This window comes from Dreissena polymorpha, chromosome 2, assembly GCF_020536995.1.
Source record: "Dreissena polymorpha isolate Duluth1 chromosome 2, UMN_Dpol_1.0, whole genome shotgun sequence".
NCBI lineage: Eukaryota > Metazoa > Mollusca > Bivalvia > Myida > Dreissenidae > Dreissena > Dreissena polymorpha.
In genome coordinates this window covers 19,081,860-19,096,413 of record NC_068356.1, presented here as the reverse complement: position 1 = coordinate 19,096,413, position 14,554 = coordinate 19,081,860, and the positions used below count along the sequence as shown (strand labels likewise).

The window sequence follows — 14,554 nt, the reverse complement described above, 5'->3', positions numbered from 1 at the left end:
GGGCAATGTTAAAGTTTTCAGACTGACAGGCAGACAGATGGACGGACTAACGGACTATATACCACCCTTCGGGAGTATAAATAGTTACCCCCACTGCAGATTAGTTTTCACTCAAGGGGCATAACATTTCAGAGGAGTACCATACGACGTTACAAGTCAAATATGACACCTCTGTATCTGGAAATTTTAGAGAAGATTTGTAATGTTAGTTTGCTTTATAAGTCTACATATATCATGTGGATTTTTGGGCATGATTTTTGCATTCACCCCTGTTTTCCCAGAACAAAGCTTAACCCTTTGCATGCTGGGAAATTTGTCGTCTGCTAAAATGTCGTCTGCTGAATTTGTATAATAAGCTTTTCTTTGATTTTTTTTTCCAAAGAATACTATCAGAATAGCAAACAGCTTGGATCCTAATGAGACACCACGTTCTGTGGCGTCTCATCTGGATCCAAACTGTTTGCAAAGGCCTTCAAAATCCAGTTCCAGCACTGAAAGAGTTAATTTATGCAGACAGTGAACATGCTTACTTCTTCATATTCTCCAGGAAGACATAACGTGTGAAGGCCTCTTCTTTGGGAGCGCAGTACACAGTCATGCCCACCTGCAGGCCCTTGTGTGAGATGTTGTCTATGTCATTGAAGCGCACCGAGTACCAGGGCTTTTTTACGGGACCAAACACTTCAAACACCTACAACACAACTTTGTATTTAGTATTAGAATAATGCTAACAGTAGCTAAAATTGCTCCGATTACTAAAATATCTATATATAAAAAATACTAAAATTTCTAATTTAACCACCAAAATATATAAAACTGGTCAAAAAACTTGTAATTGGCTTTTTTAATTGCTGAAAATCTAGTATAATTTCTAAACAGCGACTTACTTTACAAAAAATCTAATTTAATTACTTAAATAGTATTTTTGGAGGCTACCAAAATTTATAAAACTCCAGTAATTGTCTTATGAATAGAAAATGAACAATATTTTAAAAATAACAGAGACAACATATATTTTCAATGTTATTTACTGCCAAGTGATAATTTATCTAAAACAAACATGTGTTCAAATAAAATTTGCAATATGTCAATGTGTCAAAGTATTTTAATCTCAAGGTTATATTAATGACTAACTGTAAGGAATTCATACATTTTTAAGAGTGGCTTAATTATTAAAACCCAATCCCTACGTGAAAAACAATTTTAAAGTCCCCTAGTACAAGAGAAATTTAATTTTCAGTAGCTCAAGGTATAAAATACTCTAAAGTCACTGAATCAAATAAAAAATGTCAAGAAATGTAGAATATATTCGGTGTCCTTCGCATTAAATATTATTGTTTTGAATAAATAATATTGTTTTGTATAATATTATGCCAATACACTGCACCTAGACTGTCTACCAGTCACTATTTTAGTGCAGGAAATTAATCACACAAAACACAACTGACAAACTATCTATTCATGCAAGATATATCTCCATACAGGGAAATAAAAGCTTGTAAAAATATGAGATTACATTAATAATTCCCATTATTTAGGCAGTTTTGAGTATAAAGATAAACTGGTGTTAATGCAAATACAAGTTTTGTCTGCAGCCTGTCATCTTCAATATTTCGTTCATGTTCAGCTCAAGGAACCAATAAATAATGTTTGTAAAAACATGAAAATAATTTTACAGTCAGACATGATAATGTATCTATAACTGAAAAAAATTTGTACAGATTGCTGCATAAAAATAATTTGTAAATTCTGCAAAACATTTTTGAAGTATGAATTCTCAATAAAATATAGATTTTTAACATTCTCACATACCCTCTAGAAACTCCCTAAGAGCTTTGCATTTGTATAGCAGTTAAAAAGAACAATGTAATGACTTGCATCATCACATCAGTAATTACAACTTCTGTCACATTCATATGATTGCTGCATTCTGATTGGATAATTTGTTCATGTGACCGGTTTTTCATTTTCAGATGAACCCTCTTCGTATGAAAATTTTAACATGAATATTCATGGCGCTACTTTTTGGTCATAAACAAGTTGCCAAAATGACGTTATGTTTGGGGCGAACATTAATGGCCTTGTTTTTATTGGTCAATAGCTAAATGATGTTATATTATTTGCGCGAACTTCAACGATATACACGTTTGACAGAGATGAAACCGAAACTGAAAATAGATTCATACTCTAGATTAAAAAGGACTTTTATGACCCTTACCACGATAGAATATCAGCTTTAAGATCAATTTGTGTTGTAATTATAAGAATTGAATAGCATTTTTCTGCATTTCGTCGGTGTATGAACTGTCAGGAAAAATACACTTAATTTATGCATAAATGCCGTCGGCGTTAATGCAAATTAGGCATAATTTTCCCATCAGTTGATACACCGATGAAATGCAGATAAATGCTATTCAATTCTTAATTGTTTACATACCTGCCCCAGCACTTTGTGGCCATTGACAAACAAAATGGAGTCATCATCCAGAGGGCTGGTGTTTTCATTCGACTGAATGACCACTGAAATTATAAAATAAGCAAGTAGTCATTACTGGAAATGTTCAAACATGCAGGGCCTGTCAGACACACTGTCATTTAGTCATTTCACAAGTTGTCATACCAGGTCACACAGGACTGTTATCTGTAATTTTCCAATTTAAAATGGATTGTCATATAAAGAGCCTTAGGATGGCCATGTATGTAATTTTGTTTCATATTTGTCTGATTGTCTGACATCTCCAAGAGTAAGAGAAAACAAGATGTGTTTGTGAAACACAATGTCCCCCTATATGATGTTTGACCTTGTAAGATGACCTTGACCCTTCACCACTTGAAATGTGCAGCTCCTTGAGATACACACGCATTTCAAATATAAAATTGCTAGCTTCAATATTGCAGAAGTGACATTACATGCGCAATTTTGACCCATATATTTGACCTTGAAGGATGACCTTGACCTTGACCTTTCACCACTCAAAATGTGCAGCTCCATGAGATACACATGCATGCCAAATATCAAGTTGCTATCTTCAATATCGCAAAAGTATTCATAAAATAAGCGATTTGGGCCACATATATTTGACCTCTGACCTTGACCTTTCACCACTCAAAATGTGCAGCTCCATGAGATACACATGCATGCCAAATATCAAGTTGCTATCTTCAATATCGCAAAAGTATTCATAAAATAAGCGATTTGGGCCACATATATTTGACCTCTGACCTTGAAGGATGACCTTGACCTTGACCTTTCACCACTCAAAATGTGCAGCTTCATGAGATACACATGCATGCCAAATATGAAGTTGCTATCTTCAATATAGCAAAAGTTATTGCAAAATGTTAAAGTTGGCGCAAACAGACAGACAGACCAACCAACCAACAGACAGGGCAAAAACAATATGTCCCCCACTACTATAGTGGGGGACATAAAAAGAGCTGTGTTTATGAAACACAATGCCCCTTACAGTGCTTTGAAGCCGCACCACAGCTATTTTAGAAACAAGGTTCTATTTTGAAAGTAAAGGTAACAGTGACCTTGACCATTGACCTAGTGACCTAAAACCATGTTTGATTGTAGATCTCAATGAGATGCATGCACACGTGAAGTTTAAAGAACATAGACCCAAGAGTTTTCATTTTATGAACAAGGTCAAAGTTTTTGGGACAAGGTTATATTTTGAATGTAAAAGTCACAGAGACCTTGACCTTTGACCTAGTGATCTCAAACCATGTTTGATTGTAGATCTCAATGAGATGCATGCACATGTAAAGTTTAAAGAAATAGACCCAAGAGTTTTCATTTTATGAACAAGGTCAAAGTTTTTGGGACAAGCAGGGCTCAAAATTAGCACTCGCACACTCGCAGCGAGTGAAAATACCGATTGCGAGTTAAGTTTTAAGCCACTAGTAATTTTTTGCGAGTAAAGAAATAGTGAAAAAACAACAGTAATATTGCTAAATGCGTTTGACGTCCTGAACGCTAAACCATAGGTCATAGAACGTCCTAATACCCGTATGCGGAAGCGCGCACCTTGTATATAGACTAGTATACTTATAGTACAGATACCAGGATGGTATTGGTACAAAGAACGTTGAACATTCGACTAATTTACACATGTTCATTGAACTTGAACAGACATGGCGTGTAAGCGAAAAATAACTAGTTTCTTTTTGCCCAAAGATGGAAATAACAATACGAAAGATAAAGCAAAGTTAACTTTGTTTGTTTGTTTGTTTGTTTTATTTGTGCATACATGTCAAGCAATTTACAATTCAATGCAATCAAGGCAATAAATCACGTATAGATTGCATTATTATCATATTCAGAAACATGCATTACATGAATGGTGCCATTTATCACAGATCCAAATAAGATTACGACATGATGTATACACAGGATAACCAGTAAAGCTTAGACATGTAAACATGAAAAAGCTTATTTCCAACGGGGTCCCTGGATTTAGTCGAACAGATCTTATAAGTGACTATAAATATATTGTTTTTTTCAGTTCTTAATATAGAATCGACATGATCCTACACATTATTTCTTCTACAAATTAAGTGAATCTTTCAAAAGTTGACATGATAATACACTGACACGAATAAATAACATAAAAATAATGAATTACATAAAATAAAACAAATCTAAAAGTTAAAATACATGGAATTCTCGTCTACCTGTTGAATAAAAAAACGAAATTAAATTATGTTTCCAGCAAAATTTGCGAGAATGTTTTTGATTTTGCGAGTTGGTATTAAAGCTGCTCGCAATGTTTTGCAAGTAGAAAAAAAAGTTAAATTCGAGCCCTGACAAGGTTATATTTTGAATGTAAAAGTCACAGAGACCTTGACCTTTGACCTAGTGATCTCAAACCATGTTTGATTGTAGATCTCAATGAGACGCATGCACAAGAGTTTTCATTTTATGAGCAAGGTAGTTTTGGGACAGACACACACATACAAAGACAGACAGACAGGCCAAAAACAATATACCCCCTGATCATTCGATCTGGGGGCATTAAAATTGATCTTGAACTTCAAATAAATAGTGAGTCATAAAAGATTAAACACAACCCATCACTTACCCAGAACACCAACTATGCTTTTGATGTGACCCACTTCCTTCATGATCACAGACTCGTCAACTGTGATGGTCAATTCTTCTAAGGGAGGCAACTCCTACAAGAGCCAGAGTACATCTTGTATTAGTTATGGTAAGTTGGGATTCCATGCAAGAAATAGTCCCATTAAATAACCATAATAATATAGAAACAATTAAGCATATATTATATAAATATTACGTGTCTGACAGGGTGACAGTTAATTTGTCAACTTGAGGAAATACTTTGCCTCGGTTGACAGTATTTTTCCGAAAGTTGACAAATTTACTGTCACCCTGTCAGACATGTGATATTTATTTTATTATGCCAAAAACACTATTTAAACATGAACAATTTATATGAACCATGAATAATTTTAATATTCAATAATTGTATTAAGTTTCAGTATCTGTTTTCAACGGAAATGCAAAACTGCGTACTGCGCATGGGACAGTGTAATTTTTTACCATTCCGCAGGTGATCGCTAAGGTAGCGGGTGACAGTATTTTTTGTAGCTGGCGACAGTATTTGTTGGACAGTAATTTTTTTCCCACTGGGTCTGACAGTATTTCTATGTCACGATGGCCTATGGGATGCAACTCGTGTATCAACACAGTACTTAGACGACGTCGATAGATTGCTGATTACGCTGATGAGTTTGTGATTATTCAAACTAATAGAACACGAAACGTTCTCATTAGCAAGTGCTCTGTCTTTTGTGCTGTGATTATAGGTCGAAATTAATACTGTCGATTTTAGTTACGAAAAAAAATATAGTTAAGCATTGTGAATTAAAGTGAGGTATAATAAAAGTATATATAAAGTATACAGCCACTTAGTTTAACAGAACCTCAGGCAAGAGTTCTCCCTTGGTGCGTACATCCTCAAAGCCATATCTGTTCAGCTTCACCCTGCGATCTCTGTCTGGAGATTGATCACGCTCGTTTGATATTGTCCTAAAGTTTTTAATAGAAGCAAACAATAACATATTTAGATTCACTTACTTCACAACAGATTCACTTACATTTTTTGCGCAACTGAAATTTTCACACTTTAATGAGTTCGCAGCTCAAGTTTCCACAAAAAAATAAAATTATAAATAAGTTTTTCAGTGTTCTTAAAACAGTATGGGACTCATTTTTTCACAATTTTGAACAGATTGCTACACATTTTTTTCACAAAATGAGGGGGCCCAAGGCTGCTACACACAGTTAGGTAAACAAGAGGGCCTGAAAGGCCCAAAGTTGCTCACCTGAGATTCAAAGGAACTGACCTGTTCTGTGCAGCCCAAGATGTCATTAGAACAATATGTTCTTACCAACTTAAATGACTAGTGAACACTCTGGCAGCCACATTTTTCAAAAGACCAGAACCATTTTCATACACATCCAAGATATCATTTAAACAAATATACTGACAAAGTTTCATGAAGATTCATAAGTCCATATAAGGAAAAATGCGACGCCCACTGGTGGCCATGTTTTTCAAGCAACTGGAACCTCTTTCGAACTTGTCCAAAATATCATTGGGACAAATCTTCTGACAAAGTTTCATGATGATCGTACAATAAATATGGCTTCTAATGTGTTAACAAGGTTGAACTATAGCTATATAACACCGGGGATGAACAACTTTTGTCACGTGACCACAAAAGTCAACGCAGGTTGTTGAATTACATCAGGAATCCCGCTCCGTCAGGTAATTTTCATCTTTTTATAGAGAATATGTTAAAATTTCTGGACAATACAAAGCTTATGACATGCTTCATACCTTTTCGCATATTAAGACGCATTGCACTTGTTTCGAAGCTTTGCAGTTTTTAAGAACACTTCGACACAAACTTTAGATTTTCGATGCAAACGCAGTTTGATTTTATATTTTTTTACTTTCCATTCACGAATAAATCATATTTCTAGAAAAATGAGAGCACACGATGCTTAATTTTTGATGATTTATTGTATTTGCGATATAAGTTGTTGTTGTTATATTTAATTTGGGCAGTTCTTGCTATTTCAAAAATTTACAAACGCGGGTTGGTTGAGCAAACGCAGTTTGCTGAAGCTGGATTATGGCAAACGCAGGTTGGTTAAGATTACGGAATCTATATTCTTGCCCTTCTTTCATCAAGGGCGACACACGACACACGAAGCGATACACGATATTTTGCGCGACAGTCGCGGCGACGCGCGATATTTTATTATTCAAATATCGCCCATATTATCCGAATTTCGTGTAACGCGGTCTAATTTCAGACCGCGACACACGACACACGAAGCGATACTCGATATGTACTGTTCAAATCAAATCATCATCAACATCTTCATCATCATCATCTCCATCTTCATCGCCATTATCATCATAAAATAAATCGCGATTCGGAGCGGAGTATTGTAAAATGAAGATCTCAAAAGAATTGAAAAATAATTTGTCGGAATGTTATTTTTCTCATGCTGTTTTGTTAGTTGTCCAAATATATTTAATATTAAATATTATCTTAATATTAAGATTTGGTAGTTAAAGAATGCAATTTGAATGAACACAATTGTATGCATATGTTTTGCTCAGCTGTGAAGATTGAGGGAACAATTTATAGAAGAACTGTGAGAATCATCTCTACAAATATCATGTTTCAGGGACCACGAATTTGACATTCCAAAACGGAAGGAACCTAAACGAAAATTTGACACCGTGTCAACAAGCAGAAACGCTCTCCAGAAGGGAACGTTGGGTGTCCGATGGGAGAGGGCAAGACGAAATGACAGCAAAATGCTTCTAACATCAAAAATGGGAATTGACATTGACCCGTAAAAGGAAATCATAATATCATACGACAGTTTGTAGTTCTTTAAAAGACAGCTGTCATTTTTGATATTCGTTAACCAACGTTACCTATATTGATTCCGTGTAATGCTACTGAATTTGATTTTGTGTTGCTCTTTCTATGTTTATGCATTGAGGAGCTACCAATATTGGGGCCGTATAATATGCTGCCTATATTGACGCTGTGGGATGCTTCATTTAACGAGGCCTACCGGTATATTCAACCTTTTTGGGGGATTTGAAACAACAACAGACATATTGGATCTAACTTTATTTTGTTTGCTGTTATTTGTTTCAAGTTTTAAAATTACAGTTTCTAAAAAATGCCATGTATCTTGTATCTTGTTAATTAAAAAAAAGGTATCTTTCTTTTAGTTGCATAATGATAAATAATGTGGACCTATAAGGAGAGAGGTATCATGAAGCAAATAAAACAATCGATTCCTCTTATTCTGCAAGACATAGTTTTCATTTTAGGTGTATACCATTATCTTTTGATCCGAAACTTTAAATATAATAATAACTATTGACCTTTACATGGGCGCCTTGCAAATCACTAGTGTCTTCATATTGGTCATACAATATAATGTCTTTATGTGTAACGTGAGAATCCTGACAATCTTACAATATGATTGTTGGAGATAATACTTAAAATAAAGCTGAAGGCATACTACATCCATGACAAAGTACACTTCACCGAGATAAGTCTAACTATACTGTGAAAAACATTGAAAAACCCAGCGGTTGAACGCAAACAAGATCAGTGTCTTTAACAACAAAACGAACCAAACATATGCAGATTAATTGTTTTATTGCTGCAAAGAATATCCCGTATCGCAATAATAGCTTATACGCAAAACATTAAACTGGCCTATGTGCAACTTGAGAAGGAATTACAGATTTACATGTAATTGTTGACAATTCGCACAATGATTCCAATGAGACAAAAAGCTAACTCACCAAAAATATATTTTAATCATATTGATTCGAAATAGATAAACAAAAATCGCAGATTACAAATGAGTCTCGCTCTGTGAAAAGGGGGTTTAATGCATGTGCGTAAGGTGTCGTCACATATTAGCCTGTGCATTCCGTACAGGCTAATTAGGGACAAACCTTTCCGATAAACTCGATTTTTGCTCAGAAGAGACTTTCTTTTAACAAAACATATCATAAAAGCGGAAAGTGCCGTCCCTGATTAGCCTATGTGGACTGCACTTTACGCACATGCATTAAACCCCCTTTTCACAGAGCGCGGCTCAAATGTATATTCCAGCGGATATGGTGAGATCAACAATAATCACAGATAATCAACATAAATTACAATGATTTTGAAAAGATCAACAATAATCACAGATAATCAACATAAATTACAATGATTTCGAAAAGATCAACAATAATCACTGGTTATATAAATCACAATTAATCGGTTGAGATCAACAATAATCACAGATAATCAACATAAATCACAATGATTTTGATAAGATCAACAATAATCACAGATAATATAAATCACTATTAATAGGTTAAGATAAAAAATTCAAAGATAATCAACATAAATTACAATTATTTTGATAAGATCAACAATAATCACAGATAATCAATATAAATCACAATTCATGGGCTGAGATCAACAGTAATCACAGATGAGCAATAATGAACACAATAATTTGTATGAGATCAACCATTATCATAATCATTTTAAATTAGAATGATAAATATTACAACAATAATCTTATTAAAAACAGGAATATCAAACAAAACAACACAAGATAAACGATATGAAACACAATGTTTAAGACGCAAAAACACGCGTAATACTATATATTATTGTATGACAGTCTGTATTTTCAATAATTAAGAAAATAACCACGGCACATTGGTAAGAATTAAAAATAATTCTTGGTCTTATCATCGTCATGCAACAGATGACTAGGCCCGGTGCTTTGCAGATCTGTGCTTTGATAGACTACTGCGGTGCCTGTACCTCTTTTCACACATATCACAAGCAAAGTTTTTCTCTCCATTGTGGGTGGCAAGGTGGGCCTGAAGGTCAATTTTCTCCCGGAGCGTTGCATTGCAAATTGAGCAGGTAAATTGCTTTGCAGCAACCTCCCTCCGGACGTGACGATTCAGGTCATCTTTGGTTGAAAACTTTTTGCCGCATTGTTCACAGGGGAACGGCTTTTCAACACCATGAATGCTGCATCTATATAACAAAAACAAATGGAACTGTTGAATTATTATTCAATACAGAAAAATACACACAGAATATTATCCATAACAATGTGGAACTTAACAAAATGATGGTCGTCAGAAGCGCTCCAGATAAGGCGCGTTAACGCGTATTTACGCATTTCAAAATCCAAAATACGCATTAAATAATATGTTTAAGGGTCCAATTACATACGTGAAGTATCGGAACGCGTACATTCTGGATTTATACGGTGTAAATTCCAATTGTTCAGTGACAATTTGCATTGAAATTTATCTGGACAATTATGGTCGTTAAAAACTAAATACTATAATGAGCACACCAATATGCACCACACTAGTAATAATGTGTTAAGTGTTTTAAAGCCGGCTTTTTTCGAAAACACCATTCAAAACATTTTAAATAGTGCTTTGCAACTAGGTTATAAAAACATACTTTCGCTCAGAATGCAATGACCTATGTTGAATTGTATCTTGATTTTTAAACCGACAGAACCTAGCATTGTACAAAAAACAAAAAAAATACTAGAAATGGCGCGGCAGAGGCCGACGCGTATCCCCACGCCGCATGTTTGACCCAAGGGCGCCCCAGGGTTGATCATGGGGCCATGCATAGTTGAGATTGACTGTATTGTCATAAGAGAAGTTCAGTATCAATTAGAAGTGAATGGGTGTAAAAATAAAGAAGTTATAGTAAAAGGCAATTTTGGGAGGGTGTGGCCTATGTGGGCGGGGTGCCCCAGGGTTGGTAATGGGGCCATGCATAGTTGAGATTGACCGTATTGTCATAAGAGAGGTTCAGTATCAATTTGAAGTGAATCAGTGTATTAATGAAGAAATTATAGTAAAAGGCAATTTTGGGCGGGTGTGGTCTATGTGGGCGTGGCGCCCCAGGGTTGGCAACGGGGCCATGCATAGTTGAGTTTGACCGTTTTGTCATAAGAGAGGTTCAGTATCAATTTGAAGTGAATCAGTGTAGAAATGAAGAAGTTAATGTAAAATAACCTAAATTTTTTTTATAGTAAATGGATTTTTTTGGTGGGTGTGGCCTATGTGGGCGGGCGCCCCAGGGTTGGGATTGGGGCCATGCATAGTTGAGATTGACCCTAATGTCATAACAAAAGTTCAGTATCAATTTGAAGTGAATCCGTGTAGAAATGAAAAAATTATAGTAAATGGAAATTTTTGGTGGGTGTGGCCTATGTGGGCGGGGCGCCCCAGGGTTGGGAATGGGGCCAAGCATGGTTGAGATTGACCGTATTGTCATAGGTGAGGTCCAGTATCAATTTGAAGTGAATCGGTGTAGAAATAAAGAAGTAAATGTAAAATAACCTAAAAAAATGAGTGATAATTTCTGACGCGGCCCCACCCCAACCCCTATAACTTTTGACCCAGGGGTCAGATCAAAATTCCAAATAGTGCACCGTCGCACATATGCTCATAGCTACCATGTGTGTAAATTTCAAGGTTCTAGTGCTTTTAGTGTAGGAGGAGATAGTGGCCAGGACGGACGGACGGACAGACGGACGGACGGACGGACGGCGGAGATCACCACAATATCCCCACCTTTTTTTCAAAAAGCGTGGGGATAACAAACCTGTGTCTGTTGAACGCCTGTTTTGTGTAAAATGTTTTTCCACAACAGGCGAATCGTCCAGTCCCTCTGTGGCGCTTATCATGAAGCTTTAACCCCCACTTCGATTTAAATGTCTTTCCACAGATTTCACACACGAGCGTCATGTTTCTGTAATGAAAGAATTACTTTTTGTTAAAATATATTTCTAAAATGTTTTTATAAAGTTTTAAAGACTACACCAAAAGAGATATGAAACGCAAGTGATTGGATGTGACACACTATCTGCTATTCTTTTCGTCACAGTTCAATAAACATGCGTGTTTACTAATGCACGGGATTTTCGTGAGTTTTGGCGCGTTTAGCGTCATTCGAGGTCCGCTTAAAGGAGGCAACGCACGTTGTGGTTCAATATACTTGTAACAGTACTTAATGTGTTGATAAGCATATTTCCGCTCTGTTTAAATGTCCTCAATTGAAGTTCCGTAGTCATATATTGTGTTGAATAGTTAATATTTTCGTATTTGTAACCATATCATATTTTAGAAGACTTTCAAAAATGTGTACAGTGTGCGTTTCATTATCCTTTGAATATTCTCGCAACCTGCGTTTGCCATTTCCTATTGCTCAAGAAATACCAACCTGCGTTTGCAAAACAAAACAAAACAAAAAAATAAGATATTTTTCAATTTGCACCGCTATTTTTGTCATGAATCTTATTAAATATATTAAAATGAAGTGTAAAATCATACTAATTCAGTCGTTAAACCAATATTGTTGAAAGAAAATCATCAACACCACATAAACAAACAGCGTTTGCAATGCATTTCAGAATTTTGTGTCGAAGTGTTCTCGGAAAGTGGAAACAGTAAAGGCAATGGAATCATTTCAAATAAAAGTTTATTTAGTATACTGTGTCATAGGCTATCACTTGTTAAAAACTGAAATTTTGATTATATGAAAAAACAACAAAACTTACCTTAATGTACAAGATTACAATCTGTTTCTGCAACCGGCGTTGACTTTTGCGGTCACGTGACAAAAGTTGTTCATCCCCGGTGTATAAGGAAAAATGCCACGCCCCCTTGGCGGCCATAATTTTCCACCAACCCAAACCATTTTCAAACTAATCCAAGATAACATTGGGACAAATCATCTGACCAAATTTCATGATGATCGGACAATAAATGTGGCCTCTAGAGTGTTAACAAGGTTTTACTAAAGCATGATATATAGCCATATTATGAAAAACGCCTTGCCCCTGGTGGCCATGTTTTTTAAGCAACTGAAACCATTTTTGAACTCATCCAAGATATCATTAGGACAAATCTTGTGACCAAGTTTCATGAAGATCGGAAAATAAATGTGGCCTCTATAGAGTGTTAACAAGGTTTTACTATAGCCATATAAGGAAAAAAGCCCCCGCCGCCTGGCAGCCATGTTTTTCAACCAACCAGCATCATTTTTGAACTCTTCCAAGAAATTATTGGGGTGAATCTTCTGACCAAGTTTCATGAAGATCGGAAATAAATGTGGCCTCTAGAGTGTTAACAAGATTTTACAATAGCCATATATAGCCATATAAGGAAAAATGCCCCGCCCCTTGGCAGCCATGTTTTTTAAGCAAACTTAACCATTTTCGAACTCATCCAAGATATCATTGATACCAATCTTCTGACCAAATTTCATGAAGATTGGACAATAAATGTGGCCTCTAGAGTGTTCACAAGGTTTTACTATCGCCATATATAGCCATATAAGGAAAAATGCCCCGCCCCTTGGCAGCCATGTTTTTCAAGCAAACGTAACCATTTTCGAACTCAGTCATCCAAAATAATATTGAGACCAATCTTCCGACCAAATTTCATGAAGATTGGACAATAAATGTGGCCTCTAGAGTGTTAACAAGGTTTTACTATAGCCATATAAGGAAAACTGCCCCGCCCCCTGGCGGCCATGTTTTTTTCATCGATCTGGACCATTTTCGAACTCGTCCGAGATATCAATGACACCAATGATTTGACTAAGTTTCATGATGATTGGGCAAAAATTGTGACTTCTAGAGTGTTCACAAGGTTTCTTTATAGCCATATAAGGAATACTGTCCCGCCCCCTGGCGGCCATGTTTTTCAACGGACCGGAACCATTTTTGAACTCGACCAATATATCATTTAGACAAACATTTTGACAAAGTTACATGAAGATTGGGCATAAAATGTGACATCTACAGTGTTCACAAGGTTTTACTATAGCCATATACAGTCATAAAAGGAAAAATGCCCCGCCATTTGGCAGCCATGTTTTTTAAGCAAACGTAACCATTTTGGAACTCATCCAAGATATCATTGAGACCAATCTTCCGACCAAATTTCATGAAGATTGGACAATAAATGTGGCCTCTAGAGTGTTAACAAGGTTTTACAAAAGCCATATAAGGAAAACTGCCCCGCCCCCTGGCGGCCATGTTTTTATACCGATCTGGACCATTTTCGAACTCGTCCGAGATATCAATGAAACCAATGTTTTGACCACGGTTCATGATGATTGGGCAAAAATTGTGACTTCTAGAGTGTTCACAAGGTTTCTTCATAGCCATATTAGGAATACTGCCCCGCCCCCTGGCGGCCATGTTTTTCAACGGACCGGAACCATTTTTTAACTCAACCAATATATCATTTAGACAAACATTTTGACAAAGTTACATGAAGATTGGGCATCAAATGTGACATCTACAGTGTTCACAAGGTTTTACTATAGCCATATATAGTCATTTAGGAAAAATGCCCCGCCATTTGGCAGCCATGTTTTTCAAGCAAACGTAACCATTTTGGAACTCATCCAAGAT

General features: G+C 36.0%; 1 protein-coding gene and 2 long non-coding RNA genes across 5 annotated transcripts in view; 1 reads left to right on the top strand and 2 right to left on the bottom strand.

Annotated features, from left to right (window-relative positions):
- The window catches only part of LOC127866095 (uncharacterized), a 41,607-nt gene that overhangs the window by 8,839 nt on the left and 18,214 nt on the right, over positions 1 to 14,554 (bottom strand). For all 3 annotated transcript variants that reach the window (XM_052406490.1, XM_052406489.1, XM_052406491.1), the window contains 4 exons: positions 5,953 to 6,058; positions 5,088 to 5,181; positions 2,438 to 2,520; positions 531 to 691 (listed from right to left, as the gene is read on the bottom strand). In XM_052406490.1, the coding sequence (XP_052262450.1) occupies positions 531 to 691; positions 2,438 to 2,520; positions 5,088 to 5,181; positions 5,953 to 6,058 (444 nt within the window). The remainder of the gene's footprint in view (positions 1 to 530; positions 692 to 2,437; positions 2,521 to 5,087; positions 5,182 to 5,952; positions 6,059 to 14,554) is intronic.
- Positions 6,711 to 8,290, top strand: LOC127866113 (uncharacterized). Its single transcript, XR_008042852.1, has 2 exons — positions 6,711 to 6,800; positions 7,736 to 8,290. It is a non-coding gene; the product is annotated as an uncharacterized LOC127866113 (long non-coding RNA).
- Positions 8,717 to 12,776, bottom strand: LOC127866111 (uncharacterized). Its single transcript, XR_008042850.1, has 3 exons — positions 12,689 to 12,776; positions 11,734 to 11,880; positions 8,717 to 10,131 (listed from the first exon to the last, which is right to left on the bottom strand). It is a non-coding gene; the product is annotated as an uncharacterized LOC127866111 (long non-coding RNA).